This window comes from Lissotriton vulgaris, unplaced genomic scaffold (assembly GCF_964263255.1).
Source record: "Lissotriton vulgaris unplaced genomic scaffold, aLisVul1.2 SCAFFOLD_1025, whole genome shotgun sequence".
Taxonomy (NCBI): domain Eukaryota; kingdom Metazoa; phylum Chordata; class Amphibia; order Caudata; family Salamandridae; genus Lissotriton; species Lissotriton vulgaris.
This window is the reverse complement of record NW_028249245.1, coordinates 485,493-513,273: the sequence shown is the minus strand read 5'-3', so window position 1 is coordinate 513,273 and position 27,781 is coordinate 485,493. Positions and strand designations below refer to the sequence as shown.

The window sequence follows — 27,781 nt, the reverse complement described above, 5'->3', positions numbered from 1 at the left end:
ACCTATTTCGCTTCTGCCAAAACCTGCCAAGATTTTGGAGAAAGTGGTACAAAAACAAATGGCACTTTACCTAGAGTCGAACCAGCTGCTACATGATTCTCAGTCAGGCTTTAGGACCGGATATAGCACTGAGACTGCGCTGCTTGAGGTCTCTGAAATCATCAGGGAATCAGTGGATAGGGGCGAGGAGGCCATGTTGGTCCTCCTCGACCTATCCGCCGCCTTTGATACTGTCTCCCATAAAATACTTATCACCCGTTTACAACAGCTTGGGGTTGGTGGGACGGTGCTCGCCTGGATTACTTCTTTCCTGACCAATCGCCTCCAAAGGGTCACCATGCACCCTTTTGAATCCGAGGACAAACCCCTCTTGTGCGGAGTGCCCCAGGGCTCCGCCTTAAGCCCTCTTTTGTTCAACGCCTATGTGGCCCCCCTAGCCAAGGTAATTGAGTCTTGGGGTGTCAGGGTGGTCTCGTATGCTGATGATACTCAGCTTATCTTTTCCTTTCGAGACCATTCTGACTCCCTTTTCTCTAACTTTAGGAATTGCCTTGGCAGCATCTGCTCTTGGATGTCTACCAATCATCTTGCCCTGAACACCGATAAAACGGAGGTCCTCTTCTTCAGCAAAAAATCCCCCCCCCCATCTATCCTATGGTGGCCTACTATCCTGAACCCTCCCCCTACGCCAGTACAGGCAGCTCGTAACTTGGGCTACACTTTTGATAATGCCCTGTCTGGTAAGGCTCAAGTTAATAAAGTGGTCGGAGCTTGCTTTTCCAAACTTCGTATGATAAAGAAAATTCTCCCTTTTCTCCCTCATTCAGCACGTAAAACTGTGGTCCATGCTCTCATCACCTCCCACTTGGACTACGCCAACAGTCTTTACTCAGGTGCCCCACTTTTTCTTGTTGACCGCCTGCAAATTGTGCAAAATGCAGCCGCCCGGCTTATTGGCAATATTCCTGCCCGCACCTCTGTCAGAGCCTTTCGAGAAGAACTTCATTGGCTTCCTATTTTACGACGCATTGATTTCAAGATTTTGACTTTGACATTCCGAGCTATCCATGGTACTGGCCCGACATATCTGAAAAAGCGCCTTAAAATCTCGGTGTCAGCCAGACATCTTAGATCTAACAACCTTCGCCTGTTGACAGTGCCCAGATTTAAGCTCTCTCGGACTGGCGGCAGATCTTTTACCATCACTGCCGCCAAGCTCTGGAACAGCCTTCCTCTTGACCTCAGGTTCTGCGAATCTGAGTCTGTTTTTCGCCGCAAAATCAAGACTTGGTTGTTCACTAAACAGTAGGACCTGGTTGGGTCAGAACCCTGTATGAGTTCAGTCTCTGTTTTCTTTCCCTGGGGACAATTCAGTAATCTCAGCGCCGGGACACTTCCTTCGGAGGTAGCTGTGCGCTCTACAAGCTTCAAATAAATAAAAAAAAAATAAAAGGGTCAGGCAAAGTACCCAGAGTCAGAGAACTCTCCAGAGTTGGTAGTTCCTTCACAACCATCCCTAGAGCTTGGATGGTAGGTCTACTGAGACCAGAGTTTAGCTGTGCTGGGTACAGGCAGGTTTTGTAGTTATGGTGCGTGAGTGACTGGAGAAGGGTAAAGGGGGTACGTGAGGTCAGGTCAAGTACCCAGAGGAGGAGGGTATGAGTTCAAGAGGAGAAGAAAAGGTAGAGAGATTATGTGAGAAGGGATTAAGAAACAGACGGAAGAGGATACTTGGATACTAGAGAGTAGAGAGTAGCAATCAATGAAGAACAACTTGAAGGAGCGAGGAAAGAAGGAAAGTCTGAGGAGGAAACTACGACAATATCATAAGAAAAGGGTGAGGGGAAGTGGGTTAATAGAGGGAACGAGAGGAAGAGGAGCAGAAGGAGAAGGGAACAGGTTGACACTATACAAAACCAAATATCGGCACCAATGAATGTAAGAGAGCATGCCCCCGGAGGGGCTAAAGATCCATCCTCAGCTCTATGAGGGAGAGGGCGCATGAGGAAGGTGTAGAGCCCCCCAACTCCCTGCAAAGGGGGAGGTTCTCATCTCATAGCTGAGGAGACAGGCCATAAGTGAGGAATAGGAAATCAGATGCAGGGGTCACAGGGGAAGAAGTAGCAAAGGGGCTAGTCACAGCTCACACATCTGACACTTCTCTGACTGGATTCAGGAGTCTCCCTCTAGTAACTCACCGCCCACCCCTGGTGCAGGATCCAGCCGTCTGCCCTCAGATACTCACCACCTCTTAATATCTGGGTTCAGGAGTCTTCAAGCTTACCTTCACAAACACACAACCCACAACCAGCCACCCTCAGGAGTCAAGCATCAAGAATACACCACCTTCCTTTTTCTAGACCTGGCCATTGGTGGGCCCTCACCAACCACCCACTTAAGATCTCAAGAATCCGCCAACTTGGGGACCCAAGCCCTGGCCATGTGTCTGCCCTTGCAAACCACCCACTCTAAGGAGCTAGCCCTAAAGAGCCCACCACCTGCAGCCTCAAGACCTAACCATGTGTCTGCCCTCACAAACCACCCACCCTCAGGAGGCAGCCCTCAAGAATTCACCACCTTTGGGTCCCAAGACCTGGCCATGGGTGTGCTCTCACAAACCACCCACTCTAAGGAAACAGCCCTGAAGAATCCACCACCTACAGGGCTCATGACCTGATCTAGAGGTCTACCCTCACAATCTCCCACCCTCAGGAGTCAGCCATCAAGAATCCAAACTATGGGTCTGCCATCACAAAATACCACTCTCTGAAGCCAGCCCTGAAGAATCCACCATCTGTAGCCTTAAGACCTGACTCATGGACCTACCCTCGCACACACTCCTCTCTCAGGAAGCAGGCCCTCCCTGGGAGAGCATCCACATAGACTCATCAGCTTCGCGTTTTGAAGGACAGGTCTCGGGACGGAGTTTGCCCTCCAACATTACCCAATGTCACGTCGTGGAAAAGACCCCGGAGTCTCCTCTCATAAACCAAACACCTCTCCTGTGATTGACTTTTAGTGATTGGCTTATAGTAAGAACATGGGAATTGGATCAATTAAGTGAAAGATTGGGTAATATGGATCAATCTGAAGGAGCCTTCGGGTCATCATGAACAGGGCGTTTGACTGCTGAACCGTCACCAGATGTGCACACACCTTGCAAATAAGATGGAATCTGTGACACACATCTGTGCTGCCTCTCCTCATATTCCCACAAACATCCCTACTCTTTTTTCTGACCTGATGTGGGCAGGAGGGGACAGCCGCAGTCTGATGATTCAAGGGGTCTTAAGACTGGCTTTGATTCTGGGCTGAGGTGGTTCTGCTCATCAGTGGTGCCAGCACTCGCCGTACCTGGATGCGGATGAATGCGGATGTGCTTTTGGCCTCTGGCCCCCGGTCGCTGGCCTTGATGGTGAAGGTGTACTCAGCTCTCTCGGACCGGTGGAGCACCGTCGCTGTTCGCAGCTCACCCGTGTTCGGATTAATTGTGAAACGCTCAGCCCAGGATCCTGGAAAATGAGAGGATTGTCACAAGGGGTGAGGGTCTGTCCACTTCCACCCTCTCCCACACCTCAAATGGTGAGGGTCTGTCCACTTCCATCTATACCCACCCCTCCAATAGTGAGGGTATACCCACTTCCACCTTCTCCCAGCCCTCCAATGGTGAGGGTCTCCCACTTCCACCCTCTCCCACCCTCCATGAGCACATATCTTGCTTGAGCTTTTCCCATACATCCATCTTGATTCCCCCCGAGGTTCTTCCCAGTTTTCCCTTTACATTCACCTTTTTTCACTCTCTCTACACTTTCCTTCCATTTCCTGCTCTTTCTCCATTTCGCCTGTGCTATCTTGCACCTAAGTCTTTCTGATTCCAAGTCATCTCCTTGTTCTCAATGTTGCACTCCAGTCACATTATGTTATAATAAGTTGCATAACATACATAACTTGCACACTTGGCCCCAAGGCAATGCCCACTTTACATCTTTGTAGATTGCTTGCTTTTTAATTATCATTCCCTCTAATTGCCAAAGTGCTTCTTAGCAGATGACCCTCACCTGACTGAGGATCAGTTTTTCCTAAGCCCCCTGGTGTTTCACTGCAGACCTTTCTCACCTCTCAGATCTTTTTTGCCTTTTCCACATGGTGTTTCTTAAATCTTTGTCTTAGATTGTCTTGCCCACTGACAGCCTCTCCAGCCATACATACCACATGCATGAGGTATAATCTCCCCAAATTCCCAGCTTCTGATTTCAAGATGTCTCACTCTTTCAATGTTATTCCCTCCTACAGTGGAAGTCTCTTTTTTGACCCAAAGACACCTCTTTAATCCTTCCCATTTACGAACCACCTCCCTCAAGTCTGAAGACTTCTTCCCTTCACTTTGAAATGTCCCCCCATATGTATTTCATTGCCCTCTCCGCTGGTCACCCACAATTCCTCCTTGGTCACCCAGAAGAGACTTTTGATCTTTCGTGTTCTTTCCGTGAAGATGTAACCCCCCTAAAGCGTGCTTGCCTCCTTTACGAACTTTCTTGTCTAATGGTGATGTCCACCCTCCGCAGACCCTCACACCTGCCCTGTGCATGAATCTGTCCTCAGCCCACCTCGCATCAAGTCTTCAAATCTGAGGCGGGTTGGGCTGGGACCTCTCCAGTAAAGCCCTCACCCCATGTTCATGGAATCCTCGCTCACCTATTGTTGCCTACCAGGTCTCTCGCTTCCCTTCTACGTGACTCTCCTAAGCACCCCTTCCCACTGTCTCTGCGACTTTACATCCCCACCATCTCCTCAACGGTGGCTCCTTCAGTACCTGTCAGCGAGTAGAAGATGGTGGCGTTCTCGCCCTCGTCCGGGTCCTTCGCCTGCAGGGAGGCTATGAACGTGCCCGACGGCTTTCCTTCCTGCACCTGCAGAGGGAATGCGAGGTTGAAAGAGATCCTTGTTAATGGAAAAGTTTATGGGGCAGCAGGAAGGTGTAGTTAAAGAATCTTTTGCGCTTCAGACTGTTCCATTAAACTGATGATGAAGCCACCTAGTGGTTGGACTCAGAATGGCACTGTGCTGACTTTAAATATTGATTTTTGGTGCCAACAGTAGGTGGCGCCACTAAGACTCATGACCACACCCACAAGGCGCCACAATATACCCCCATCTTCAAATTCTCTTTTCTGCTGTTGGATTCAGAAGAAGATGGATAAATGTGGCAAGATGTTGGGAAACATCATTGGTAATCCTAAAGGGGCGTGAAGGTGGCAACGCACGGTAAGGAGCGGTTGAATATGACACTGAAACGCAGCCTCATCAAACCACAGCTCAGAAGTGGCTAGAGAAGGCTGTCCACTGGGTGGTGAGGAGTATGGGGGGTAGGTCTGGGGGCCAGTTTGCGTGGAAGGGACAGACTCTGCCACCTCCTCCCTCCGAGATTAATAAATAAGGCTCCCAGTTTGTTGTTTTTACTGAATTTTACAGATAAATACAGACAGAACACCATTTATTGTCCGGCCTGTATTTATTTTTCCATATGGATACATACAGAAAAGAGGTTCTGGGTTGAAAGATTCTCACTATTGTCAGTCATGAGTGTTAGGTCACTAGCTGTGCAGAATGACATGTAGGAAAGTTAAACATTTTACAAAAAATTCTAATGCAGGCGTCCTACAATGCAAATGTTTTCAAATGACTTTATTGTACTATAAATAGCTAAAACCCACTGGATCTTCAAACCTGAGTAAGCATTTGTTGGTTAAATAAAAGTGGAAATATACCCATTGCAGCTACATTGTTTACACTAAGTACAAAATAAATATGGATAAATAAGGATACATGAACAAAAAATAAGTAAAGATAAATATAGATAGAAATGTCAAAAAAATAAATACCATACAACTAGGAGCCTTATTTATAAATTAGCAAAGCACCTGTCCTACCACAAGTCTTGCACACTGTTCCTAACAGCTGCTGGTGCAGCAGTGTCTGGACAGGTGGTGCTAAACCTCTCTCGTTCCCCACTGAACTATATTTCACCCCTTCCTCACCCATACCATCACACCAGTATGTGGTACCTGCACAGAGAACTCCCTCCCGGCCAGGGCGTGTAGGAAGGAGGGCGCGTTGTCGTTCTCATCCAGCACAGTGACGTAAATGGTGCCGGTGGTGCTCCGTGGCGGGGTGCCCCCATCCTGCACCATCACCGGAAGCTGGTAACTCGACTGCTGCTCTCGGTCCAGACTCCTTCTCACGCTGACGTCACCTGAAAGAGATCAGTGTCGCAGTATGATATGTGCGTCTTCAGTTCCTGCTGTGGGCAGGCTGGTGTGTGGACAGTTATGGTGTGTTGTGTGTGCCAGTGAGCCTGACACCCTGCTGTAATCAATCACCCATGGCACAAGCCTGCCCACAGGTCCCACTGTACAGATGAGTGGGGTGACATATGCCACCACAGGCCTCGAGGACATGGACGCGGTGTACTTTTGGAAAAAGAAAGAAAGCATCTATTGTGAGGTGACATCCATATATGAAACCATCTCGCTGGGGCCGATTCACAGAACTAATCTGAGATAAAATCTTAAACGTACTACTTTTGGCATTCACAGAAGGCATTTAGTAGTAGTAAAGTTAGGACTGCTAACTTTACTACTACTAAATGCCTTTTGTGAATACCGAAAGTCGTAAAGTTAGGATTTTTTCTCAGATTAGTAATAGTAAAATTAGGAGTCCTACCTTTACTACTACTAAATGTCTTCTGTGAATACCAAAAGTAGTAAGTTAAGGATTTTATCTCAGATTAGTTCTGTGAATCTGCCCACTGTGTTTAATTCTTACATTGTGTCAGGTGGAAACTGGTGTATCACAGCAAAGCAATGAATTAGAATAGCACACTTCAAACAGGTGGAACCCCACAGCTAGGTACCACAGCATCCTTCTACACACAGGTGAGACTGCACACCAGACAATCGTGGATGCTGTCAGAAACAGGTGTGGCATCACATCACTAAAGCACAGCATCATTCCCTAAAGAGATACTAGCTCACAACCCACCACCAGGGCACCTTCTGAAAACCAGTGACTTCACACCCCGCTGCGAAGTGGGACTGGGCCACAAAAACGGCCAGAACTTCTCTGTGTAAACAGATGGTACATCAAGGGTCTCTCTTGAGAACAGGTTCAGGCCAAGTCAAGTGGCCTCAGCATCTATCTGTAAAAAAGCCGGACTCAAAAATACAGTACCCTCACTTGACTTCGGATGGAGTGCAGATGTGCGGAGGTGTGCCCACTGGGCACTCTGATCCGGAGTGGCCATTGGTCGGGTGCAGCTGTGTTAGTGAGAGGAGTGGCACTCTGGTTGGGTGTGGATGTGTCAGTGTAAAAGTGTCCTTTGCTTTGGGTGTAGATGGGTGTGTGGTGGAGTGGGCCTCAGGTCAGGTGTGGATGAGTGAGTGGCCCTTGGGTCAGGTGTGGATAAACGAGTGGCCTATGGGTCAGGTATAGATGAGAGAGTGAGAGAGTGGCCATTGGGTCAGATGTGGATGAGTGAGGGGTCCTGGGGTCAGATGTGGATGAGTGAGTGGCCCTCAGGTCAGGTGTGGAGGAAGGAGTGGCCTCGAGTCAAGTGTGGATGAGTGAATGAGAGAGTGGTCCTCAGATTAGGTGTGAATGAGTGAGTGACCCTTGGGTCAGGTGTGGATGAGTGAGTAGAGGAGTGACCCTTAACTCAGGTGTAAATGAGTGGGTGTAGATGAGTGAGTGAGGAGTGGCCCTGGGTCAGATGTGGATGAGTGAATGGCCCTCAGGTCAGGTGTGGAGTAAGGAGTGGCCTTGAGTCAAGTGTGGATGAGTGAATGAGAGAGTGGTCCTCAGATCAGGTGTGAATGAGTGAGTGGCCCTTGGGTCAGGTGTGGATGAGTGAGTGGAGGAGTGACCCTTAACTCAGGTGTAAATGAGTGGGTGTCAAAGAGCTCTCCAACCCCAACGCCGGTAACAACGACATCACCCCGTCACAAGACCTCTGCAACTCCCTGGCCTCCTACTTCCACAACAAGATCGCGGACATACATAACAGCTTTAGCACCCAACCGACACACGCTACGACTGAACCACCGCCCCCCACCACCACCCTCCGCAACTGGACCCCGATCAGCACCGAAGACACCATCCGCGCGATCAACTCGATCCACTCCGGATCTCCGACCGACCCCTGCCCTCACCACGTCTTCAACAAGGCCGACGCCGTCATCGCACCCCACCTGCGGGACATCATCAACACCTCCTTGGACACCGCGACCTTCCCGGAGAGCTGGAAGCACGCCGAACTCAGCGCCCTACTAAAGAAGCCATTAGCCGACCCCACCGACCTCAAGAACTACCGCCCCATCTCGCTGCTCCCGTTTCCTGCAAAAGTCATCGAAAAGACCGTCAACAAGCAGCTGGCCGCCTTCCTCGAGACGAATGGATCCCTCGACCTCTCGCAGTCTGGCTTCCGGGCCAACCACAGCACCAAGACCGCCCTGATCGCAGCCACCGATGACATCCGAGCCCTGCTCGACAACGGAGAAACAGCGGCCCTCATCCTCCTAGACCTCTCCGCGGCCCTCAACACTGTCTGCCACCGCACCCTAGTGCAGCGCCTCCGCAACGTCGGAATCCAGGAGAAGGCACTGGAATGGATCATCTCGTTCCTCGTAGGAAGGACACAGAGAGTCCGCCTCCCCCCGTTCAGATCGGAAGCCACCGAAGTCATCTGCGGTGTTCCTCAAGGCTCCTCGCTCAGCCCAACCTTCTTCAACGTCTACATGAGCCCCCTCGCGGCCATCGCTTGCCAACACAACCTCAACATCATCTCCTACGCCGACGACACCCAGCTGATCCTCTCCCTCACCAACGACCCCGCAACCGCCAGAGCCAACCTACACGAAGGGATGACAGAAGTAGCCAAGTGGATGATGAACAGCCGCCTGAAACTGAACTCGGACAAGACGGAAGTCCTCATCCTGGGATCCTCACCCTCCGCCTGGGATGACTCCTGGTGGCCCCCCGCCCTGGGCAGCGCACCCAAACCAACAGACCACGCACGCAACCTGGGCTTCATCCTGGACTCCTCCCTCTCCATGACCAGACAAGTCTCCTCATCGTGCTTCAACATCCTGCGCATGCTACGTAAGATCTTCCGGTGGATCCCCACCGAGACCAGGAAGACGGTCACCCAGGCCCTCGTCACCAGCTGACTGGACTACGGCAACTCCCTCTATGCCGGAACCACCACCAAACTCCAGAAGAGACTCCAGCGGATCCAGAACGCCTCAGCACGACTCATCCTAGACATCCCCCGTCGCAGCCACATCACCGAACACCTGAGAGATCTGCACTGCCTCCCGGTCAACAAGAGAATCACTTTCCGTCTCCTCACCCACGCACACAAAGCCCTGCACAACCAAGGACCAGCATACCTCAACAGCCGCCTCAACTTCTACGCTCCCACACGCCAGCTTCGATCGACCAGCCACGCCCTCGCCGCCGTCCCCCGGATCCGAAGAGCCACCACAGGAGGAAGGTCCTTCTCCTACCTGGCCGCCAAGACTTGGAACTCCCTCCCGACCCACCTCTGCCTGACCCAGGACCACCTTGCCTTCAGGAAACAGCTCAAGACCTGGCTTTTCGAGCAGTAGCGGACCCCCCCCTCCCCTAGCGCCTTGAGACCCTCCGGGTGAGTAGCGCGCTATATAAATGCCTTGATTGATTGATTGATTGATTGATTGATTGGTGTAGATGAGTGAGTGGGGAGTGGCCCTGGGTCAGAAGTGGATGACTGAGTAGCCCTTGGGTCAGGTGTTGATGAGTGAATGGCCCTCAGGTCAGGTATGGATGAGTGAGTGGTCCTCAGGTTAGAAGTAGATGAGTGAGTGACCCTCATGTCAGGTGTGGATGAAGGAGTGGCCCTTGGGTCTGAGGTGGATGAGTGAGTGGCCCTCGGGTCAACTGTGGATGACTAAATGGCCCTCAGGTCAGGAGTGGATGAGTGAGTGGCCCTCGGGTCAGGTGTGGATAAGTGAGTGGCTTAGGGTCAGGTGTGGATGAGTGAATGGCCCTCGGCATAGATGTGGATGAGTGAGTGGCCCTCAGGTCAGTTAGCTATCGGGTCAGGTATGATGAGTCAGTGTGAGAGTGGCCCTGGGCTCAGGTGTGGATGAGTGAGTGGAGCAGTGGCCCTTAGAATAGGTGTGGATGACCAAGTGTGGAAGTGGCCCTCAGGTCAGGTGTTGGATTAATGAGTGTGGGAGGGTCCCTGGGGTCAGGTGTGGATGGGTGAATGGCCCATGGGTCAGGTGTGTAAGAGCGAGTGGCCCTCAAGTCTGAGGTGGATGAGCAAGTGGCCATGCCATCAGTTGTTGATGACTAAGTAGCCCTGGGGTCAGCTGTGGATGACTAAGAGCACTTGGGCAGGTGTGGCTGTGTGAGTGGAGAAGTGGCCCTCAGGTCAGGCATGGATGAGTGAGTGGGGCAGTGCCCCTCGGGTCAGATGTGGATGAGTGAGTGGCCCTTTAGTCAGGTGTGGATGAGTGAGTGGCCCTCGGGTCATGTGTGGATGAGTGAGTGGCCCTCGGGTCAGATGTGGATGAGTGAGTGGCCCTTTGTTCAGGTGTGGATGAGTGAGTGGCCCTCGGGTCATGTGTAGATGAGTGAGTGGCCCTTGGCTCAGATGTGGATGAGTAAGTGGCCCTCGGCTTAGATGTGGAAAAAAGGAGTAGCCCGTGGATGAGTGTGTGGCTCTTGGGTCGGGTGTGGATGACTAGGTGGCCCTAGGGTCAGGTGTGAATGATTGAGTGAGTGGCACTTGGCTCAGGTGTGGATGAGTGAGTGAAGGAGAGGCCCTCTGGTCAGGTGTGGACAAGTGAGTGGCACTCAGGCCAGGTGTGGATAAGTGAGTGCAGGAGTGGCCACTGCATCAGGTGTGGATGAAGGAGTGGCCTTAGGGTCAGGTGTGGATGAAAGAGTGGCCCTCGGGTCAGGTGTGGATGACTGAGTGGCACTCGGTTCCGGTATGGATGACTGAGTGTGGGAGTGGCCCTCGGGTCAGGTGTTGGATGAATGAGTGATGGAGTGGCCCTCAGGTCAGGTGTGCATGAGTGAGTGGAGGAGTGGCCCTTGGGTCAAGTGTAAATGAGTGAGTGGCCCTCAGGTCCGTTGGCCCTCAGGTCAGGAATGGATGAGTGAGTGGGGCAGTGCCCCTTGGGTCAAATGTGGATGAGTGAGTGGTCCTTTGGTCAGGTGTGGATGAGTGAGAGGCGCTCAGGTCATGTGTGGATGAGTGAGCGGCCTTTGGCTCAGATGTGGATGAGTGAGTGGCCCTTGGCTTAGGTGTGGATGAGTGAGTGGCCCTTGGCTTAGATGTGGATGAAAGAGTAGCCCTCGGGGCAAGTGTGGATGAGTGTGTGGCTCTTGGGTCGGGTGTGGATGACTAGGTGGCCCTAGGGTCAGGTGTGAATGATTGAGTGAGTGGCACTTGGCTCAGGTGTGGATGAGTGAGTGAAGGAGAGGCCCTCTGGTCAGGTGTGGACAAGTGAGTGGCACTCAGGCCAGGTGTGGATAAGTGAGTGCAGGAGTGGCCACTGCATCAGGTGTGGATGAAGGAGTGGCCTTAGGGTCAGGTGTGGACGAAGGAGTGGCCTTAGGGTCAGGTGTGGATGAAGGAGTGGCCCTCGGGTCAGGTGTGGATGACTGAGTGGCCCTTGGGTCAGGTGTGGATGACTGAGTGGCCCTTGGGTCAGGTGTGGATGACTGAGTGGCCCTCGGTTCAGGTGTGGATGACAGAGTGTGGGAGTGGCCCTCAGGTCAGGTGTGGATGACTGAGTGGCCCTTGGGTCAGGTATGGATGACTGAGTGGCCCTTGGGTCAGGTGTGGATGACAGAGTGTGGGAGTGGCCCTTGGGTCAGGTGTGGATGACTGAGTGGCCCTTGGGTCAGGTGTGGATGACAGAGTGTGGGAGTGGCCCTTGGGTCAGGTGTGGATGACTGAGTGGCCCTTGGGTCAGGTGTGGATGACTGAGTGGCCCTTGGGTCAGGTGTGGATGACAGAGTGTGGGAGTGGCCCTTGGGTCAGGTGTGGATGACTGAGTGGCCCTTGGGTCAGGTGTGGATGACAGAGTGTGGGAGTGGCCCTTGGGTCAGGTGTGGATGACAGAGTGTGGGAGTGGCCCTTGGGTCAGGTGTGGATGACAGAGTGTTGGAGTGGCCCTTGGGTCAGGTGTGGATGACTGAGTGGCCCTTGGGTCAGGTGTGGATGACTGAGTGGCCCTTGGGTCAGGTGTGGATGACAGAGTGTGGGAGTGGCCCTCAGGTCAGGTGTGGATGACTGAGTGGCCCTTGGGTCAGGTGTGGATGACTGAGTGGCCCTTGGGTCAGGTGTGGATGACTGAGTGGCCCTTGGGTCAGGTGTGGATGACAGAGTGTTGGAGTGGCCCTTGGGTCAGGTGTGGATGACTGAGTGGCCCTTGGGTCAGGTGTGGATGACAGAGTGTTGGAGTGGCCCTTGGGTCAGGTGTGGATGACTGAGTGGCACTTGGGTCAGGTGTGGATGACAGAGTGTGGGAGTGGCCCTTGGGTCAGGTGTGGATGACAGAGTGTGGGAGTGGCCCTTGGGTCAGGTGTGGATGACAGAGTGTTGGAGTGGCCCTTGGGTCAGGTGTGGATGACTGAGTGGCCCTTGGGTCTGGTGTGGATGACTGAGTATCCCTTGGGTCAGGTGTGGATGACTGAGTAGCCCTTGGGTCAGGTGTGGATGACTGAGTGGCCCTCGGTTCAGGTGTGGATGACAGAGTGTGGGAGTGGCCCTCGGGTCAGGTGTGGATGACAGAGTGTGGGAGAGGCCCTTGGGTCAGGTGTGGATGATTGAGTGGCCCTTGGGTCAGGTGTGGTTGACTGAGTGGCCCTCGGTTCAGGTGTGGATGACAGAGTGGCCCTCGGTTCAGGTGTGGATGACAGAGTGGCCCTCGGTTCAGGTGTGGATGACAGAGTGTGGGAGTGGCTCTTGGGTCAGGTGAGGATGACTGAGTGGCCCTTGGGTCAGGTGTGGATGACTGAGTGGCCCTCGGTTCAGGTGTGGATGACAGAGTGGCCCTCGGTTCAGGTGTGGATGACAGAGTGTGGGAGTGGCTCTTGGGTCAGGTGTGGATGATTGAGTGGCCCTTGGGTCAGGTGTGGATGACAGAGTGTGGGAGTGGCTCTTGGGTCAGGTGTGGATGACTGAGTGGCCCTCGGTTCAGGTGTGGATGACAGAGGGGCCCTCGGTTCAGGTGTGGATGACAGAGTGTGGGAGTGGCTCTTGGGTCAGGTGAGGATGACTGAGTGGCCCTTGGGTCAGGTGTGGATGACTGAGCGGCCCTCGGTTCAGGTGTGGATGACAGAGTGGCCCTCGGTTCAGGTGTGGATGACAGAGTGTGGGAGTGGCTCTTGGGTCAGGTGAGGATGACTGAGTGGCCCTTGGGTCAGGTGTGGATGACTGAGTGGCCCTCGGTTCAGGTGTGGATGACAGAGTGGCCCTCGGTTCAGGTGTGGATGACAGAGTGTGGGAGTGGCTCTTGGGTCAGGTGAGGATGACTGAGTGGCCCTTGGGTCAGGTGTGGATGACGGAGTGGCCCTCGGTTCAGGTGTGGATGACAGAGTGGCCCTCGGTTCAGGTGTGGATGACAGAGTGTGGGAGAGGCCCTTGGGTCAGGTGTGGATGATTGAGTGGCCCTTGGGTCAGGTGTGGATGACAGAGTGTGGGAGTGGCTCTTGGGTCAGGTGTGGATGACTGAGTGGCCCTCGGTTCAGGTGTGGATGACAGAGTGGCCCTCGGGTCAGGTGTGGATGACAGAGTGTGGCAGTGGCCCTTGGGTCAGGTGTGGATGACTGAGTGGCCCTTGGGTCAGGTGTGGATGACAGAGTGGCCCTCGGTTCAGGTGTGGATGACAGAGTGTGGGAGAGGCCCTTGGGTCAGGTGTGGATGATTGAGTGGCCCTTGGGTCAGGTGTGGATGACAGAGTGGCCCTCGGTTCAGGTGTGGATGACAGAGTGTGGGAGTGGCCCTCGGGTCAGGTGTGGATGACAGAGTGTGGCAGTGGCCCTTGGGTCAGGTGTGGATGACTGAGTGGCCCTTGGGTCAGGTGTGGATGACTGAGTAGCCCTTGGGTCAGATGTGGGTGACTGAGTGGCCCTTGGGTCAGGTGTGGATGACTGAGTGGCCCTCGGTTCAGGTGTGGATGACAGAGTGAGGGAGTGGCCCTCAGGTCAGGTGTGCATGAGTGAGTGGAGGAGTGGCCCTTGGGTCAAGTGTGAATGAGTGAGTGTCCCTCGGGTAGTTGGCTATCGGGTCAGGTGTAGAAGAGTGAGTGGGGGAGTGTTTCACTTTTTAGGATTTTTAAGGTTTTGCAATGAGATATCACTGCAGTAATACCATCCCTAGCACGCTCATATCACTGCAGTAGTACCATTCCCAGGAAACTGATGTATTAGTTGACATATTAATGCAGTAGCATTATGTGTGATAATGCCATATCACCCCAGATGTCGACATACAATCTTTGGTGAGTTGATGTCTGCACGTTCACATATGACTGCAGTAACATGATCTCTGGTGACGCATCAATGCGGTAGCGTGATGTCTGACATGTTGACATGCTACTGCAGTAACATGATCGTTGGTGACACATCGGTGCAGTAGCGAGTGGGCATGCTACTGCTGTCTGGTGAGTTGACATAGCATAAGCAGAATTCTTTGCCCAGCTCCATGATGATTGATGGAAAGTGTAAGTTGTCACTGGAGGAGATTTGTTACTGAAGTGTTTGCCTCTGTCAGTATCAGTGAGTTCAGGAGATGCCTTGACCCTGACACGTGAGTCTACAGGGGTGAAGCAGCATAGCCTCCCCGGTGTGACAGGTGGATGAATGCACAGAGAGAGCTTCTCACCTGTCTGCGCGTTGATGGAGAAGTTGGGGTCATGCTGCAGAAGACGGTAGGTTAACCTGCTGTTGGGCCCAGAGTCCCTGTCCGTGGCCACGACTCTTCCAACTGGAGTCCCTCCGGGCTGGTTCTCGGTGATGGTGAAAAAGTACCTCTCCACGCTTAGCTTGGGCACATTGTCATTCTCGTCGGTGATGGACACCCTCACCGTGGTGGTGCCCGTCTTCCTTTGGTCATTTCCACCGCTCGAGGCCAGCACTGTCAGTATGTAGAGGTCTTTGGTCTCCCGGTCCAGGGTGCTTTTCACAAAAAGCCATCCTGTCTCCGGCACAATGCCAAAGCTCGCTGAGTCACCATCAGAGCGGAGATGGTAGGTGACCTGGGAAGCACCGTTGTCCTGAGACAAGGCTCGAACTTGCAGAAAGCGTGAATTCACAGGCGTCCCTTCCTTCACCTCAACGCGGTACGTGAGTGTGTCGAAGATTGGTCCGTTGTCATTTTCTGCTTGGACATGCACGAAGAGTGTGAATGTTGAGCTCAGCTGGGGCACACCACTGTCCTTGGCTAAGATCTTCAGGTCGTAGCGGGAGCTCGTGTCATACTGCAGGGCTCCAATCAGTCGGATTCGCCCTGAGGTCCGGTCAATGCTAAAGAGGCGCTCCCCACTGGGGACCAGATCAAACTGGATGTGCCCATTTGGGCCGCTGTCTTGGTCTTCGGCGTGGAGTGTGTAGATGGTGGACCCAATCTCTGTAGCTTCTGGGATCAGGATGGAATCGGACGGTGTAGCAAAGGAAGGTGCATTGTCGTTGACGTCTGAGATGGTGATCTTCACTCGGGTGTTGCTGTAAGCTGGGGGAGAGCCACTGCGGGCCTGGACATCTAGCATTATGGTGGGGTGGGCTTCGTGGTCCAGTGGGATGTTGGTGCGGATCTGCCCCGAGCTGGAGTCCATGACAAAGTACCCAGTAGGGTCACCAGACGAGATGGAGTAAAAGATGTCCTCAGTATGACCTGTGAGGAAAGACAGATAGAACACATGAAAAGAGATAGCAAAGCTTTAAAATATATACGATTAATGGAGAATTCACAGTTAAAGTGGAAAGTCTCACTGTAGAGGAACATCAAACCCTACACAAACGCTTGATGGACTCCGTTGTCAAGTACAAGGGGGTAGATTGGTATCCCTCGCCCAAGACTTAGTTCTACTAGATACAATGCCAGATCCATACATCAAGCTGTGAGGAGGCGAAATGAAAGGACTGAATCTACTGGCACGGAAAACAAAAGATCTGCGGCCATGGACCAGGCAGCTGGCTGTGTGGTTAGCATTAAGAAAGCACGCTGTAGGGCATGGATCGAGAAACGAGCTCTATGGCATGGACCAGACATCTGGCTGTGGGGTTAGGGTTGAGAGTATCAGAGAGCTGGCTGTAGGGTCAGGGTTGAGAGTACTGACTCTGGTGCATGGATCAGAGACCTTGCTGGATGGTTGGGGTTGAGAGAGCACACTGTGGGGTTAGAGTTGAGAGAGCTGACAGTGGTGCATGGATCAGAGACCTGGCTGTGGGGTTATGGTTGAGAGAGCTGGCTGTGGGGTCAGGTTTGAGAGAGCTGGGTGTGGTGCATGGATCAGAGACCTGGCTGTGGGGTTATGGTTGAGAGAGCTGGCTGTGGGGTCAGGTTTGAGAGAGCTGGGTGTGGTGCATGGATCAGAGACCTGGCTGTGGGGTTAGGGCTGGGAGAGCTGACTCTGGTGCCTGGGTCAGAAATCTGTCTGTGGGGTTAGGGTTAAGAGAGCTGGTGGTGGGGCATGGATCAGAGAGCCGGCTGTGGGGTTATGGTTGAGAGAGAGCTGGCTGTGGTGCATGGATCAGAGATCTGGCTGAGGGGTCAGGGGTGAGAGAGCTGATGGTGGGGCATGGATCAGAGAGCTGGCTGGTGGGTTAGGTTTGAGAGAACTGGTAGTGCAGCAGGGACCAGAGAGCTGGCTGAGGGATCAGGGTTGAGAGAGCTGGCTGTGGTGCATGGATCAGAGACCTGGCAGTGGGGTTATGGTCGAGAGAGCTGGTTGTGGTGCATGGATCAGAGACCTGGCAGTGGGGTTATGGTAGAGAGAGCTGGTTGTGGTGCATGGATCAGAGACCTGGCTGTGGGATTATGGCTGAGAGAGCTGGCTGTGGGGTTAGGGTTGAGAGAGCTGGTAGTGTGGCATGGATCAGAGACCTGGCTTTGGGGTTATGGTTGAGAGAGCTGTCTGTGGTGCATGGATCAGAGATCTGGCAGTAGGGTTAGGGTTGAGAGAGCTGACAGTGGTGCATGGATCAGAGACCTGGATGTTGGGTTATGGTTGAGAGAGCTGGCTGTGGGGTTAGGGTTGAGAGGGCTGGTAGTGGGCATAGTTAGGAGGTCTAGTCTTGGGGCATGCTTAAGAGAGAGTGTTTTGGGCTTGGTGTAAGAGAGCTGTCTGTGGGACACGGTTTAAGAGAGCTGTGTTTTGGGCTGTCTTTAAGAGAGCTGGCTGTGTGGTTAGGGTTGAGAGGGCTGGTAGTGGGCCCAATTAAGAGGGCTAGTCTTGGGGCATGCTTATGAGAGCTGTGTTTTGGGATTGGTATAAGAGAGCTGTCTTTGGGATATGGTTTAAGAGAACTAACTTTGAGGCCTGTGTCAGGAGAGCTGTCTGCCTGCGAGTGTGGATTAAGAGAGAGTTAGCCCTGGGGTATGGATAGAGAGCTGTCTGTAGGGTGTGGATTTAGACAGCTGGCCCTGGTTATTATTGAAGAGAGCTAACTGTGGTGTGAGAAGGAAGAGTGTGGAGTGAGCTAAGTGGTATTTTTAAGGAAACTGTCTGTGGGAGTATGCTTAAGAGGGCTGACTTTTGGATGTGGCTAAGAAAGTGGTTTGTCTCATAACACTCTTTCTACTTTAATGGAAATTGTGGTGTCCATAAAGATTTACTTTCTGAAGGAAAGGTTATTTTTTGCTAGCGAAGGTGCGAGCTCTGCCCGTTGGGTCCTGGACTGGAATACATCCACCAAGGTGTATTGCATGTGTGTGAGTACTGGTTTGTATGTGAGTACTGGTTGTTATTCTAGTTGCAGCACCAGCCCAAGCCTGGACTCTGTTTCATAAACACAGTGCTGCTCGTTAGGGAGGTGTGCAAAATCGCATCTTTTTTTATTGAGCATTTCAGGAAATTATGCTTACGTCAACAGTCAACACTGCTCTGTTTTAGGAAAGAGTTGAAGAGTTCCCTCTTTAAAGAACACTACATCACAGTGCATTAACCGTCCACAACCCAGATTTGTCTCCTCTTACTCGTTGACTTTAAGCTTACCTGTGCCCATGTACAGAGCTCCGCTGTCTTTTGGCTAGGTTCATGTTATAGAAATAACATATACATACATGCATGCATATAGTTGGGTTTCACCAGCATCCAGTGTCAATTTTTTCACCTGAATGTGAACTTCCGGTACAAAAGTGTTTACAATCTACAGACAGGACAGTGGTTTGAGCAAACACAAGGAGCTGACAGACGGAGGGCCGAAACCTTTCAGTCACTCACCCCCAGTCACAGATCGGGGTTGAATCCATCATCGTTCTTTAGCTCACTTCGCCTCCTCAGTTCAGACCCAGCTATATGCAAATCAGTCTTGACCCTGTGCCTCGTGGGAACAGTCCAGCCCAAACTGCCAAGCCATGTCTTCCCTGGACCGGAAACAAGCATCCTGGAACCGGTTTTGGGCTAAGAGCCCTCATCAGCCAGGCTAACTTGACCCCAGTGGCAAAGTGAGCAAGGGACCCATCGTCTGGGCATACCCAGCCAAGACACTGGTTTGAGCAGAAGCTGCCTCTCAGGGAGTCTTGTCCCCTTAGTACTGACCTCTTTAATTACAAGAGGGCTGTGTTATGTTCCTATCTGTTAATGCTTTGTATGGTTTCTAAACTTCGACCACACACCAGTCATCCGGGGAGTGTATGATGAGGAGGTCGTACATGTAACTTCCATGGGCGCTCGTCTTTAAAAGGACAAGGATTGCCACTTAGTACTGATCTGGTTGACCCTGTTGCCTGCAAGTTGCATTTATTGCAGCTATGTGTATGTGAGGAAGTATTAAGCAAACATTAGTGTTACCTGGGGGGTTGTGCGCCCAGACAGTGCCCACACTTGCCCCTCTGCTGATGTCCTCGGGCACAGTGAAGAAGTACTGCGGGTGCTCGAAGAATGGTGGAGAGACGGATCCTGGAACAATGCTGATGTTGACGCGGGCGTTGACCAGTGCAGACAGGCCACCTCCATCCTGGGCACTGACCACCAGCTGGATGAGGGAGTTAGCTTTACCGTTCAATGCCCAGGACAAGGAAATAACACCTGGAGTAAGAGAGAAAGAACATCAGGTAAGAACGCAACTATGGTAAGACCAAGCCCAGCAAGGAGACAGTCATCGGAGACCAAGCCAACACCCATTCAAGCCTATACTGCAGATATAGCAGATAGTTAGAACAAAAGTACTGTGACACCAAGCTTCGCCATCACTGGAGACCAAGCTTACAGCCTGTCTGGCCTTACTAGAGACAGAGCTGAGGTTAGAACAAAAATATGGTAACACCAGCACCAGCATTCTTTGGACACCAATGAGATATAGCCATTAGGGACGAGGCTAGTTAGTATTTCACAGGAGAACATAGGCTATCCTGCAGAGTCCTCAGTCCTGTCTCACTCTGCATACATGGTACCAATCTACCCTGATGATGCTCTTCACAGCCCCAGCACCATCGGCTGCCTATCCTGAGCGGTCTCACCTGTCTCCTTGCTCAGGGTGAAGAGCGGCGGAGAGTTCCCAGAGATGATGCGGTAGGCCACTCGTCCATTGACACCTTCGTCCTTGTCGTGGGCCGTCACCTTGACCACAGCCGTGCCGGGCATGCTCTGGGTACTGAGGCTCACGGCGTAGTCTACCGGGTAGAATACTGGCCGATTGTCATTGATGTCATCCAAGAAAACCTTCACATAGGCCATGGAGTTAAGTCCACCCTGCAGAGGAATCACACACAGAAGTCAATGACACAATAGTACAACTGGATTATGCGAGGGCTATGACAACTCCAAATAAATGCAACACATCGGCAAGTGAACACGTCTTCAATGGCATCTTGTCATGGTTACCTACAGGTCCCTTTAGAGATTTAGGTCTGGCTTGACAGTGCAGCTGTCAGCACAACATATTGTTTCCAATTCTTTAAAATATACATAAAAGGGGCTTTAGTTGAACTTGGAGTATTTCTCACCCCATTTGATTGGTTGTTTGGTGTATCCTTCCACCACCTATAGAGATTTTGCATTGCCATAAATGAGAGACTATTTTACATTAGAAAAAGTAAATATTTTGGTCAGGAATCAAAATGCAATCCAGAATCATTGGCTTTTCCAATGTCTATTTTATTTGTGGTAAAAAAAAATTGTATATCCTATAAGGTACCTGTACTGTGCATAGTTCCGTAGGATAAAACTAATAAGCAATCACCTGATAAATATTGTGAATAAATATTGTAATATCCTCCTCTGTGATTAAATACTTGAAAGGAAACAAATCTTTTAAGAAAAGAGCTATGACGCTGAGGTGCTAGCTAGGACTGAATATCAATAAAGTGTAATCAGACCGAAGACCAAGAAACACAAGGTTTGACCATAATCCGTGAGCGATGCCGTTATAGAATGTTACGGTCAGAGTCCAGTAACTACAAGGTTGTGTTTCTAGTTGTTTAAAAGTTGATAGTTAATTAAATGTTTAATGACCACAAACTATGGGGTGATGGTAAAGAATGGTAGGATGTAGCCCAAAAACAACTAGGCTGTGCTGTAAACCGTGACTGGATATAGCTAATGAAGTGTGGGATTTACCACTGAGAACCTCTAAGACTATGAACTAAGATATTTTCTTGTTAAATGTGATTTGATATTGATAACGAGTGTGAATTTTAATTTCACGGTGTACACACTTAAGATGTTTGCTGCCATTGACTACTAAGAAAGAACAATAACCTCTTAGATTGACTTAGATGAGGGGCCATGAGGTTGTCTCGCTAGATGTGATTGGCTAACATAAAAGACCAGTAAACTCTTAGATGAGATCCATGAGGTTGTCTCGTTAGCTGTGATTGGCTAACATGAAAGAATAGTATGTTTGTAAGACCTATCGCGTTTAGGTTGCGTGGGAAGATCTTATATAATGAACCATGAATCTGTTTCATGCGCTGTGATTGGTTTCCAATAAACAATGTCACAAATTAACACGTTTGAAGTCTCCAGGATACTTCAGATGGCGGTCAGTTAAGTACCATCAACTGTCTATGGGTAACACCGGGATTTTATGGCACTTCGACGCTACAAAACTGCGCTGAGAGAAACACAAAGAACAAAACAAATGATAATCTTTATAACTGTTATGTTTGGTCTTCTTCCTTGTGTTATTCTTATTATTACTACGCTAGGGGCATATTTACAAAGAAAGTGGCGGAGCGTGTCGGTAAGCCTAGAAGGCTAACAACACGCTCCGTCACGTTTGAAACGCAGACTGCACCATATTTACAAGAATATGGTGAAGCCTTGCGTTTCCCCCCGCACTGGCGATAACTTAGTCTGCCTAGCGCCAACGCAGGCACCCTTGCACTAGAGTGCAAGGGTGCCTGTGTTGAGGAGAAGATTGTTTATGTGCAGAAAAGTCCCCCTTCCTGCACATAAACAATCTTGAAATGGCATTTTGTAACTTTTATGTGTGCTGCTTAATGCACTTAATGAAGGTGCAGAACAGCATTGTTTTTAAATGATTGTTTATGTGCAGGAAGGGGACCTTCCTGCAGATTAACACTCATAGGCAGTTTGCTGTTTCTGTGTGTGCTACACAACGCAGCACACATGGAAACAGCAAATACGAGGAGAAAAAAAAATTCTCTTTGTTGCACCAGGATAAGACCAGGTTTTCCCTGGTCTTAATTTTGGCGCTGCCACCCTTATAAATAGGAAGCCGCATCAATATGGAACGCCCACCGCAACACCCATTGCCCTTCCCTTTCACGCTAAGTGTAGCGTGAAAGGGTGCTTTATTTACAAGGCGGCGTTATCTTATTTATTTATTTTATTTAATTTCTTGTATAGCGCAAGAATCGACCCCAGTCGGGGTATCTCCGCGCTTTGCTCGCTAAGATGGTGAGAGAAGGGCTTTGCAGATGAGCTGGGGTTTTAGTGGTAGTGATACAGTTAGTTATTCCTCTAGGAACAAGTTGGTTTTAAGCCTTTTTCTAAAGGATAGGTGATTGGGGGTTTGTCTGAGGCTGAAGGGCAGATTTTTCCACAGGGTCGGCCCCACTAGGGAGAGGGCGCGGCCGCCTTGTCTGGTCTTTTTGATAAGAGGGGGTTTTAATAGAAGTTGATTGCTTGAACGCAAAGAGCGGTCTGGTTTGTAAAGTTGTAGCTTTTGGGTCAAGTAGTTGGGGCCATTTCCAGACAGACACTTATGGACGGTACAGCAGATTTTAAATTTGACACGTTGCCGTATTGGGAGCCAATGAAGTTCTCACATTTAGTGGCTCAACGCTGCCTTGTAAATAAGGTACAGTTCCAATCACCACCACAACGTCGTGAAAAGTGACGTTCCTGTTGCAATAGGGGCTTGTAAATATGCCCCTGGATGTCATTGGATGTTCACAAACACAGGGTTTCTTTTCTTGTATCCTCTAGTCTCTGGTGTCGCTGATGGCTGCAGTTAACAGTAGCATTATTTAAAAAAATACAAAATAAGTGGAGTGCATTCTTTGGCTGCGCTGTTGACTCTGATTGAATCAATACACAAGCTGGAAAGAACAAAAGGCTGTGCCCTTCCGTGTGATTGAATAATGCTAGAGTGCAACCAGAACCAGGAGTGTGTCGTCAGCGGTGATTGTATAATGATACACAATGGCAGAGGACAAGAGATTGTACCATTAGCCATGATGGGATAATTATAAGGAATGAAAGTTCTTGGAAGTTGTGCTCTTGTCAGTGAAAGAATGGTCTTCATGTGCAATATATTTCCTGTGATGGTTTGATTAGCCTTTATTGGATAATGACAAAGTGGAGGTTTCGCTGAAGGCAGGAACAATATGTCCATGGCCTTCGATGTGATTAGAGGAAGGACGCACGGCTCTCAGCATCTTTACGCTTGGGAGCCATCGCGTTCTTCTATCCTCCAGGTAGACCTCAATTGCCAGCAGAGCAAAGGCCTTACTGAACCGATGAGTGTCTTGGTTCATGCAATGGCTGAGTAGATGTATCTTCTAGTGATGCAATATAATCAAGATTGGAAAAAGACGTCCAAGTGTCGACCTGCACTCCAGCTTCCCTGCTTCGTCGAACCTTAATATGTAATGTTTGTATATGCCAGTAGGCTTATGATAGCCAAGAATGTTTTTCTCTGGTTCTGCACCAACTGGAACTCAGCTAAGGGAAGAGGCTCAGCCTGATGGCCATATGCTTAAACGAAGATCAAACAAGCACTGGAAAAACCAATTGGTCGCACCTCTGTAATGCGAGTACCGAGCTGTTGGTTTTGCCATTGTTTATCAGTAAAGTATTGTTAAAAAAAAGTAAAAGAAAAATAAAATTCTTAAATACTAGAGGAGAAACAAACACATATCTTATGATATCTCAAATCTTGACATTGAATAAAATATTTGAAATCTTTTCGAATGAAATGGTTTATTGTTTAACTACTTTTCACTCAGGAAAACTTTGAGTAGAATTTAAAACGTGTCAGAATGTAAAGGAAATGCTTGCCAAGGCCTAACTCACTCTCTGCGGAAATCAGACATTTGGTCCTTGTAGTAACCCAGCAAACGGATTTATGGGCCTCCAGGAGAAGTGTCATACTAAGTACACCTTCTGTCTCAGGTGCCAGCTGAGTGAGTTTGAAAAGTAGAGAGTGTGTACTCCATGAGGGATCACAAATGTGCTTGTTAGGATTAATATCCGTTCTTTCAAGTCGTCATACAGAGGACAGAACTATTTCAGGTTGCAGTGTAACATCTTTATTGTTTTTTAGTGGAACATGGACAGCCGACACGTGTTTCGCCCCCTCTTGGCGAATTGCGTCGGGGCTTTCTCAAGGCTGTAAAGAAAGATGAATGAATTGTTTAGGAGTGTGATGAGATAGCAGTTGACCCCAAGAGAAAGAGAGAAAAAAGAAAGGAATCACCTAAAGTGGAAAGTGATTGGAATATTTTGTGCTGTCTCAGCATCAAGGCATTATCTAAACCGTGAAATGACAGTGTGTCGTGCCTCAAGTCACGTAGTTATAGATTTCATATGTCCTTATAGCAAGTCCAAACAACAAGAAGTGCAAAACATAAAAAGATGAATCAAGTGATTTTAAAAACAGTACAGAGAAGTGCGCTTTAAACAGTGTCTCCGGTAGGTCGAATGTTCGATATTCTCTAGCGACCCAGGTAGTGAACAAAGGTACCAAGCCAAGATGATGTAATAAGACAAGACAAAAGAGTAAAAGCATAATAGACAATATGTAGTAATCATACCTATTTCCACATATACAGCGTATATTATTACTGTTTCCAATTTTGATAATATCCAAGATACAGAAAGTTCAATACTCGAGGAGCAAGAGTTCTTCTGTGAGTTCTAATAGAGAAATTGTATACAAAATGTTTGTGACCAAATGTTATGCCATAGCACAACATACAGTGCATACAGTATTTCACGTTGAGATTCATTAGAAAACATGCATGTAGTTGAAAAATTGTATATGGTACAGGTTAAACAGGTATATCTATATTGGGTCTTAGATTTGGTTATGCGTTGCTTTATATATCTGGGCCTAAATGCCCTAGGCATTGTATGTTGGTTGGGTTAACCCACATGTCCTCATTCCTCGTCGGGAGAGATGGGCATATATGCTTATCTATCTTATCAGGGAGTACATGTAAAAGACGCATGTTTAAAGAAATAAATAATGACTGTGGAAATGGGGAAAAATGTCCTTTAAGTTTTACGTGCATGGAAAAGTCTCCAAAAACGAGGTAACCCGAGGACTGGGAGCAGGGACCAAACTGAGCCATCAGCCCAAAAGTGAGTAAAAGCATGTTTGGGGCTCTGTTAAGCCTGGCGAGATGAAAAAGAGTCGCGGCTCGTTCTACTCGCTCCAGTCATTTTGCATGCTCATGCGACCTTACCAGCACTTCGGCTCTCTCTAATTAATGCACTTTACTTTGGCTAAGTATCGCCCTAGCAATGCGGGTGCCCCGTTTTGTTTTTGCAAACCATGGTGGTTAAGATCAGGGTTTCGTTTAAATAACGGTTTTTTTTGTGGCACTCGAACACACATAGAATCTTGGATTTCCCGTGTATGCTTAAACTAATGTGGATATTACGAGATGGGCGCAAACTGACAACACACGGGTTGCACTGTCAGTCTTAAACATCCGATGGGATTTACTAAGAAGTTAATTTTTCCTTAATAAGTTATCGTCTTGATAGACAACCGCCTGTAACCACGTGGGTGCCCAGTGAGTCATTAAACGTTGACTTCAAAAGACGGAAACGTATATGAAAATAGACACGTACCACCATGTGGACATTGATAGATTTTTTTTTTTTGGAAACCTTTATTGTGCATCTAGTCAGTACAAATACGGGCCTACAACCTGTCGGCCGGCCACGAAACAGTAAAGCACCAATGCAGCGTTACGGCGACATAGTAATACCTCTAATCGAAGCAAGCAGTAAAAAAGGGGTTACACTGTAGTTACCGTATTACCATGTCCCAGAATCAGTGAAGGTTAATTTTCAAAAGTTTCCATCGCAACCATTAAGAGCAGGTCATAGTTCTCCGTACTGATATAATAAAAAGAGGAGAAACTAGGTCCGTGCAGGTGGGACCCACAATAGACACCCCCACCAATCAGCACAGTTCGCATCATGCAGGTCCCAACCAGAGGATGGCAACAAGTTATACACACCCCTAAAGAGGACGCAACATCCCAACTAATACCACGCTATCACCCATCCCCCAATATGCCTAACACGGCCAAGAGAAGAAAAGAAAGCATATAATAGCAAAAAAGGCACCATAGAAAAAAATACGAACTGAAATTTAACCCCCCACCCTACACACATGCAGAGGCTACGGCCTACCCCCCCCCCCCTCCCCCCCCCCCCCCCCCCCCCTAGCAGAGTGTTTATCTCCCCATAACCCGAAATATAGCAAGAGAAGAGAAAAGGAAGAAAGAAAGAAAAACAAAAAGGGAAAAGGAAGAAGGAAGAAAGAGCACAGTTCACCTAGGGAAAGAGTTCCGTTAGGGAAGAAAAAGAAAAAAGTATAAATCACATAAGACCGGGGGAGGGCCGTAAGAATATGTCCAAAACCATCAAAGTACGTTAATCCGGCCACCCTTACCCCGACCCCGCCAGCAATACAGTACCAACATATGAAATCCACAGGCAGTCCATCAGTGTCCCAGCAGCACAAGGAAGACAGTTCCGAAGGGATGGGGGACACCCTCAACCTTGCCCCTTACGGTAAGATGCAGCGACGCAGTCCAACTGGATTGAGAACGATGCAGATGAAAGAAGGGAATGAGGGGACTCCGTCAGGATAGGAAAGTGGTCACAAACATTCATCCAGTCCGTTGCCGAGAATACGTCAATGATGCAGGAAGCGTTGCAAGGTGATGGATCACCCCGTGCAGCCAGTCCCAACGTTCGCCACCGCGCCAAGAAGGGGAAGTGCATTCCGCTAGCCGCCATCAAGGGAGCTTCGAAAAATGGCGCCCGATGCCATCTCTCCATCCGTAAAACAGTCCCAGACTTTCCGGTGCTGCCCAGGGGTGTTGCCGCTAGTTCACTTACAGGATTAGAGTCCCACTCCGTCCCCACCTCAGCGGCGACCGGGGCAGCGGGGCCAACAGGATTTATCACCGGATGTGGCATAGCGGCCAGATGCTGCGGATTTTCGCGAACAGATAGGGGGGCCGCGGACAGTATCGCGTTCATTCGACCCCCCAATTCCCCAGCGACGGTACGCAGGTCAGCCCTCAAGACAGACAGGACGCTCAGGATATCACGTAGCCGCAATGGCTCCGAGGGGGGAGAAGGCGCCGCATTGTCATCCAGGTGGAGCGGATGTGCACAGTGTCGTTCCGCCGGTCGATAGCCTTCCTTGCCAGCATTCCCAAATAACTCCAGCTGGTCCATAGTGAAGTGAGCCCAGCGGGGGGCGCAGAGGCAACGGTCTCTTATCACCCACGCAGCAATGCTTGCCCAGACCCAGTCCCGGGTGGCCCCCTTCAAAGGACAAAGGCAGGCGAAAAGATGGCGCCCGTCCCTGCCCTGCAGTGAAACGAAGTAGCGGCGGAACCAATTCAGGTCCGAGAGCTTGCTACAATGTTGTTTCTGGAGCGTCGGCGTGCAGATCAGAGGGAGCGGCAGGCAGGGTTACAGGATCGAGAAGCTGCTTCGGTGATACGGCAGCCTGCCCCGTCCAGCAGTCCCAGGCGATCGTCGGTGCATACGGAGCCGGGCTCAAACTGAGAACAAAGACCCCGAGCCAACCTCGCCGAGTCCGGAGGAGGTGAGGGCGTCGCGGCGCTTCCACTGCCGGGAACGGGCTTCAAAGGACAGCGGCAGGATCAGGCTCCCTTCCCGGTTCCGCCAGCGCCATGTATTCCGAGGAGTGCGTGCAGGATGTCGCGGAAACCGGGAAAGTAGTATAGAGGCGAGCGGAGCCGAGGAGTCAGGCGGCCATCATGGTCGCTGGCCAGGCTCCTCCCCCCACATTGATAGATTTTAAATAATAA

The 27,781-nt window shown here is 50.2% G+C and overlaps 1 protein-coding gene across 1 annotated transcript in view; it reads right to left on the bottom strand.

Annotated features, from left to right (window-relative positions):
* DCHS1 (dachsous cadherin-related 1) overlaps positions 1–27,781 on the bottom strand; it is a 352,029-nt gene that overhangs the window by 49,312 nt on the left and 274,936 nt on the right. The window contains exons 4-9 of the mRNA XM_086950300.1: positions 19,742–19,973; positions 19,074–19,310; positions 14,945–15,952; positions 6,066–6,253; positions 4,814–4,910; positions 3,355–3,512 (exon numbers count right to left, since the gene is read on the bottom strand). Coding sequence (XP_086806426.1) covers positions 3,355–3,512; positions 4,814–4,910; positions 6,066–6,253; positions 14,945–15,952; positions 19,074–19,310; positions 19,742–19,973 — 1,920 coding nt within the window. The remainder of the gene's footprint in view (positions 1–3,354; positions 3,513–4,813; positions 4,911–6,065; positions 6,254–14,944; positions 15,953–19,073; positions 19,311–19,741; positions 19,974–27,781) is intronic.